General features: G+C 31.0%; 1 protein-coding gene across 1 annotated transcript in view; it reads right to left on the reverse strand.

The window, feature by feature from the left end:
- Positions 1-4,760: 4,760 nt before the first annotated feature.
- Positions 4,761-7,616, reverse strand: part of LOC111709909 (uncharacterized) — a 19,753-nt gene continuing 16,897 nt past the window's right edge. The window contains exons 18-21 of the mRNA XM_023483854.1: positions 5,923-6,049; positions 5,547-5,618; positions 5,095-5,176; positions 4,761-4,937 (exon numbers count right to left, since the gene is read on the reverse strand). Coding sequence (XP_023339622.1) covers positions 4,821-4,937; positions 5,095-5,176; positions 5,547-5,618; positions 5,923-6,049 — 398 coding nt within the window. The 3' untranslated portion in view covers positions 4,761-4,820. The remainder of the gene's footprint in view (positions 4,938-5,094; positions 5,177-5,546; positions 5,619-5,922; positions 6,050-7,616) is intronic.

Below are 7,616 nucleotides of genomic sequence, written 5' to 3' on the forward strand. Positions count from 1 at the left end.
TTTCGAATATTATGTGCGCATTATGAAGTTAAAGCTTGGAGCTACAATACAATATGATATGGGACACTCTATATAGTAAACTTTTTCACTGAAATTTTCCCACCCAAAAGCTTGCCCGGTCCCCGGACACGGATTGGTAAATACTTTATTTCAGTTGAAGCGCATAAATGCCGATTTAGCCGCGTCGTAATTAAAAATTTCTCTTATTTTGATGTTTTACTTTTTAAAAGACGACATTTTTATATTTCTCTGAGAGCAGTGGATCCGCTGTAGTTTGAAAAGTTGAAATTGCCATTTGCGTGTGCAAGCAATAGGGCAGGGGGAGGGATCAAAAATCCCTATACTGAAACAAATCTGTTCCATAAATCCAAGTGTTTGTTTATGTTTAAAGAATCTTGCGCTTTGCCGCGTAGCATAACCAGAGTTCGCTGCAGGTACGAGTTCTCTCCAGGCATCACACCTGTACAAAATTGATAGGAGGGGGAAGGGGGGGGGTCAAAAAATCGTATATTAGGAAACTACCGCTGGTTATGTAAAAAATTGAAAGAACGGGGGGGAAACAAAAAAATGTAACAATTATATTCGTATTTTTAGGTTTGCAAAAAAACTTTTAAACTCGGAAAAAAATACAATTTTGTAAGTTATAAAGAAAAAACCTAAAAAATACATAAAATTACGTAAAATAAAAACCTAAAAACTTTGAAACATTTCTTGGTATGAAATTTACGAAAATATACGTATTTTTAGGTTTGCATCAAACTTTGAAACTCTATAAAAATACAACTTTTTAAGTAAAGAAAACCCCTAAAAATACGTAAAAATACGTAAAATTAAAACATAAAAACTTTGAAACATTTCTTGGTAACGAAATTTACTAAATTATATGTATTTTTAGGTTTGCATCAAACTTTAAAACTCTAAAAAAATACAATTTTTTAAGTAAAGAGAAAACCTAACAAATACGTAAAATAAAAACCTAAAAACTTTGAAAAATTTCTTGGTATGAAATTTACAAAAAATATACGTATTTTTAGGTGTGCATCAAACTTTTATACTCGAAAAAAAAAATTAAGTAAAGAAAAAAAACCTAAAAAAAACGTAAAAATACGTAAAATAAAAACCTAAAAACTTTGAAATATTCCTTGGTATGAAATTTACGAAAATATACGTATTTTTAGGTTTGCTTCAAACGTTGAAACTCTAAAAAAATAACAAATCTTTAAGTAAAGAAAACCCTAAAAAATATGTAAAGTAAAAATCTAAAAACTTTGAGATATTATACGTATTTTTAGGTTTCCATCAAATTTTTAAACTCGAAAAAAAATACAATTTTTAAGTAAAGAAAAACCTAGAAAATACGTAAAAATACGTAAAATAAAAACCTAAAAACTTTGAAAAATTATTGGTATGAAATTTACGAAAATATACGTATATTTTTAGGTTTGCATCAAACTTTTAAACTCGAAAAAAATACAACTTTTTAAGTAAAGAAAAAGCCTAAAAAATACGTAAAAATACGTAAAATAAAAACCTAAACATTTTGAAAAACTATACTTGGTAAAAAGTATACGTAATTTTTCGTATAAATACGTTTCTGGAATACCAAAGCATTTAAAAAAACTGCTTAGTATGATAAATACATAAAATACGTAAATATACGTCTTACGTAAGTTCTTTACCCAAAAGTTGAGCATACATATTTATACGTAAAAATACCTATTAATACGTATACCTATAAGACTTTGGTATTTTTAGGTTTTCGGGTAAGTAGGGAATAGGGATATCTAAAAATATTGCTCATCCGACCTTAAATTAATGCTCTCTAACCTAAAATTGTTGCTTTACCGACCTAAGATGTATTCCAAACTGGCCTAAAATTGTTGCTTAACCAAAATAAAATATATTCGTAACCGAACTAAAATATATTCATAATCTACCTAAATAAATTTCCAATCTTAAGTCAGTTTGGGACATATCGCTTATCGAAACTGCAGATTTTTAGGTTGGAATAATGTTAGGTCAGAAAAACGTTAGGCTGGAAACTCATTTTCAATAGGTTCGTTTCCTCTCTAGGTTCGATGAGCGGGTACCAAAGAATTTGACAAAGATTTTTTTTTGATTCTTCTACAAATCTAACTAATCACTACCACCAATTCACAAAACACAATAGTTTTGTGAAATACTTGAAAATATGTTTTGAAGCGGATGCTTTTTGTAAACTTTTCATAAGAAAAAAGTCAAATCAATTGAATGAACTAAGATTAAAAATGTTTGGTTTTAATGATTCTTTAAACTATTGTGGATTCTATTATGAAGAGATATACATTGAATTTTGGTAGGTTAAGCCATAAAAGGTCTATAACAAATAAATACAGCAAGCAGAGATCAAAACGCGGGGCAGGGAATAAGAAGGGCTGAGGCTTAGAGATGAAGCGAGAAGCATGGAGATGGGTTTGCAGGGCTTGGAGGTCATTCTGCGTATCAGCTGAGGCTCTAGAGGTAATTTGTGGGGCTCATGGTGGCTCAACACCCACTCCCTCATCAGACCTAAGCTGTTCGAAATGATGTACTTGTAGGGTGGATGCACACTTTTTGTAGGTCAGATGTACACATTTTATAGGTCAGAAGCACAATTTTTGTAGACTAAATGCATACTTTTTGTAGGTCGGATGCACACTTTTGCAGGTCGGAAGCATAAAAGTTTCAGGATGCACTCTTTCTGTAAAGGTCGGATGAACAATTTGTAGGTCAAATTCACAGTTTTTGTAGGTGGGATGCACACTTTTTGCAGGTCAGTGGAACACTTTTCTGGGTAGAGTCTCGGGGCTATGAGACAGAATCAGGGGGCGCCAGCCCTGGGGGCCACATTTTATACTAAGCTAGCGCGCAATAATAGCTGATATGTTTGATTCTAGGTTGGGTTAAGACATTTTCAAGGCCAAGCGCTGCGTCTAGCACTGGCCTAGCCCTTGGCCATATTTATTAAAGCATACATTCATATCTGATAAGTGGGGTTAGGACAGGTTAAGCCAAATTCTGGAACAAGCGCTGTAGCTAGGACAGACTATAAGGGGCCAAGGACTGGGACTAGGACAGGCTAGGGGGCCAAGCACTGTGGCGAGGACAGGCTAGGGGGCCAAGCACTGTGACGAGGATAGGCTAGGGGGATGAATTATACAGTTAAAGAGTTTCTTTAGGCAGAATATTCTTTGTTTTAGAAATAAGGCTTTTTATCAATATATTACAAATTTAAACGATTTTGTTTCCAAAGATGACCCATTCTTTCCAGCTTTATAATTCTTTCATTTTTAAACTTAATTCTGCGAACCCAGCACTGGGATAAACTTAAAAATTATGTTTCTAGTTTTTGATATATTTTAGGTGGATATGTTTGAGGCAAACCAATTAGCAGCTTTTTAAAGTTCTAAGTTTTCCGTACATTAAAGGTCATAAGTTATTTCCACTGAGTTTTCATCTGCAAATAAAAGGGAAAGAAATTTAAAAAGACATTCATCAAAATAAGGAAAAGAATTGGTCCCAACACCGACTTTCCTCTGTTACTTTCAGGTTAAGAATTTTAGAAAATATTTGTTTACGAACTGATAAATAATTTTTTTTCAATCAAGATTGTATGAACAGCATTATCAAAAGCTTTTTTTAAATCAAGAAAGATACTAATAGTAAATTCCTTTTCATTTTTATTCAATGCATCATACAGTGAAACCCTTAATAACGAATACATCGAAAGAATTCATCAAATGTCGTATTCTTCACTTTCTGATAATGGAATGTTGCAGATATTTTGTTTTTTAATTAAATGAGTATATGGAGCTCTTTAAAACTGTTCCCGCATATTCATGGCTATTTATTTATTTTCGCAAATACTGAAGTTTACGTAATATAGTATAAAACTCATTAAAAAATTGTCAAGACGACATTTGATAAATTCTTCCGATGTATTCGTTATTAAGGGTTTCACTGTATGTATTTTATTCAAAAACTGCAAAACTGGTTCCACAGTGATATTGACTCTTTCTGAAACCAAATTGAAACTCATAGAAGATTAGATATTTATTCATGAACTTCATCAATTGTTTTGCTTTTGCAACAATTTTTTCGAGAATTTTGCTCAGACTGGGTTGTAAATTTATTTATCGGTAATTATTAAAGGAGTTTTTTTGTGTTTGATTTAAATATTGGTATAACTCTTGCTGTTATAAATTCTGTAGGAATAAAGCCTGTTTGCATGTGAAAGATTAAATACAATAGTTGTTTTGAGGAGATATTGTCAATTCCAGAACTAATTTTAGGTTTCAACGTTTTAATTATTTGACTAATTTATTGATTTGGGATATTTAAAAAAAAAGATCTCCAATTGGATTTTTAACAAATTTTTAAACTAATATGGCTTTGTCTTTTATTTCATTAGAAAGCTTGCTTCCAATAACAGATAAATATTATTAAATCCTTCAGCAATTCCATTAATATTATTAAATCCTTCAGCAATTCCATTAATATTATAATTAATATTATTAATATTATTAATATTATTAATATTATTAATATTATTAATATAATTATCTATATTAAAATATCCAGTTAGTATTATATCATGTAAATTAAATAAATCTGGATCATTCTGAATATTGATCAAAGTGTTTTCAAGATTTTTGTTGATGGAAATCTTTTATATCTCGAAGTGGCACAGGGTTTTTCCGCAACACTTTTGAAATGTATGTTAAAAAAAGTGTTATCTTGTGTAAAAAAGAAAGCAATCACATGAGTTTTATTTTTCTCGAAACTTGCAAATTTTTTTTTGTTCAAAGTAAAGGAGAAATTGTTACAGTTACATCATCATTGGTTAAAGAATAAACGTGGATTTTATTTTCTAAATCAGCTTCCCAGTGTACTCCATCAGGAACCCCTACAAGGTAACCCTGCAAACAACTATATTAGCTTTTTGAAAGGAAAGATTCAAAAAGAAGTAATAATCTTTAAATGTTAAAAATAAATATTCAATTTAGATTATTTGCTTATTTTTACAAATTGCGCAAAGCATTGATTGAAATCAAATTCTTTTACTCTTATACCCACCTGATTGTATACCAGAGGAGGTACATATATTTCTGTTGGCTTCATTATTGTCAAATCTGGTTTATATTTAAACACAAATTCCCTGTAACAAGATAATTATGAAAATAAGTACAACAGAAGGAGGTAAAAAATAATTTTGAATTTGTATGCTTTTAATGATTAATATGTAAAATAAAACGAAAACGAATTGACCGAGTGTAAGCCAATTGCTGCTTATTTTATATAATAAAATTATATTAGAATCATGTTTACTATTTTTTTTTTTCAATTGAAAATCCATTCCACACCTGCAGTCGAGTCTAATAGTTGCTTGATCCGGAGCAGTACAGTCATTTACTTAAACCGATAAGGTCTAGTATACGAATGTAATACCTTGTTACATGTTCAAACTCCAGACTAAGAGGAACTCCAGCAGTTGCTTGAGGATAAGGTCTAGTATAAGAATGTAATACCTTGTTACATGTTCAAACTCCAGACTAAGAGGAACTCCAGCAGTTGCTTGAGGATAAGGTCTGGTAAACACTCTAAAATATTTACAATGTTACCTAATCCATTTGCTAACGGATTAAATGAGTTTGTATACAGAAAAGTAAAATTATAATTTTTTTGCAAAAATATTAAATTAATATAAGTCATTTGTTAATTACATGTAAGTATCAAGATTCAAGTAAACTAAAAGAACATCTATGCAAGAAGCACAGCACTGAAAAAACACATTAAATTCAAGAAAGGAATGTTAGTACTCTAAAGCATGATTAGTAACAAGGTTTTGATAATAACGATAATAGCCTTTACTTTAGAACAAGACACTAAGAATAGGTTTCTTACATAACGGCATCTAGTATAGGTTCCCCGTTGCTGTCCCAAAGAAGGCCACCACCAGCAGTATCCCAAAACGACCAACTTTGAAGATGTAGGTCAGCCTGGTCCAACACAAAATTACATTCTATTGTACCTTAAATATAACAATTTACACCGTAACTTACTTCAAGAATATGATAATTTAATGTTACATCTATAGGAAATTTCAAACGATATTGAGTAACATTCTAGTTCATTAAACTCAATATTCTCTCCATTCCTCAAAAACTCGAAAGACACGATTTTCAAACAAAAATTGTTTATCGTTTGATCTGATTGGAAATATGTAAAAGGATAAGCATTTTTAGAAGTGTAGCTTACAAAAATGTTAAGATATTTTGTAGGAAAAAAAGCTTTGAGTTTAAATTTTACTGACATGGACACCCTAAGAATTAAGTACTTTTAAGTTTTTGGACAAAAATGTTATCTTTATCTAGAAGGTACAATTATAATCATGGACCATAGATGTTTATCACCTCAACCAGGGCGTTTTTTACCTGAACCTAAAGGTTTATCATCTAAACTTTAAAAGTTATCTCAGTTAATTTCCTAAACTATGCACGCATAGGCAAAGAGTGTAATTTGATTGTACCCAGTAAAATAACAATGTTTGCTCGGTGAAGAAATATTTTTTTTTCTATGTATATTTTCAGGAAGCCGGAAAATGTATTTAAATAATCGTCGTGCAAATAGTAAAATAAAAGGGTGCCAACACGAGGACAAGAGTTTAGTGATCCCAAACGAATACCTTGGCATCAAGGTGGAAGAAATGCCAAAGCTTGGGCCGCTAGAATTGCCGGAACCAGGGATAGAAACAACAATCGGACTAAGTGTTTATGATCGAGGAAGTTCTATAAGGAACGAGCAACAGGAAGAGTAAACAGGATTCGTTGCGGATTTGTCGGCAATATTTAATGTTATCTTAATATTATTCTTTTGTCATCATCTCTGTTTCACTACAGAGGAAGCAAGTTCCAAACCTGACACTTGTTTGTGTCTGGTTTGGGCACAAATATTATGTTCAACGTTTTAGTATCATTTTTATGTTATATAAAACTATTCTAGAAATTTGTTTCCACATTATACTTTTACACACCAAGAATAAAGATGGTGTAAAGTTTTCTCCATTTTAAATAAAATATTTCCCATATTTTTCTGATCAATATAATTGTCAGAACAACAATATAATATTAATATTATATTTATTTGATATTTCAACATTTTATTTTGAAATATCAGAGCAGAATATTTTTTTAAATATTTATTGTTTGATTTTTTAAATTTTACCAAATACAAAAAAAACTTGCATTGTTACCAAAATGTATAAATTCTTGAAAGTATTATTGATTCAAATCTGTGAAATGTCTCAAAATCGCAAAATGTTCCAAAATGTGTTTTGCGCCCAAACTTTGCATTTGCATCAAAAGTGGACTCAAAGAAGTTCGTAGTAAGATTTCGATTCTACTGGAGACCACCAGAGGGATTTTATTTTCACTAGAGGGGTTTCAAAAAATGCCTTTTACAATTAAAAACTTTACGCAGGGTGATTTACATTCCACTGGAGGGATTCAGATGTCCTTCCTGGGGGGTTAAAATTCCCCTGGAGGGATTCAGTTATCCTTCCTAGGGGTTTATAATTCCACTGGAGGGATTCAGATATC

Source organism: Eurytemora carolleeae, unplaced genomic scaffold (genome assembly GCF_000591075.1).
Source record: "Eurytemora carolleeae unplaced genomic scaffold, Eaff_2.0 scaffold46, whole genome shotgun sequence".
NCBI lineage: Eukaryota > Metazoa > Arthropoda > Copepoda > Calanoida > Temoridae > Eurytemora > Eurytemora carolleeae.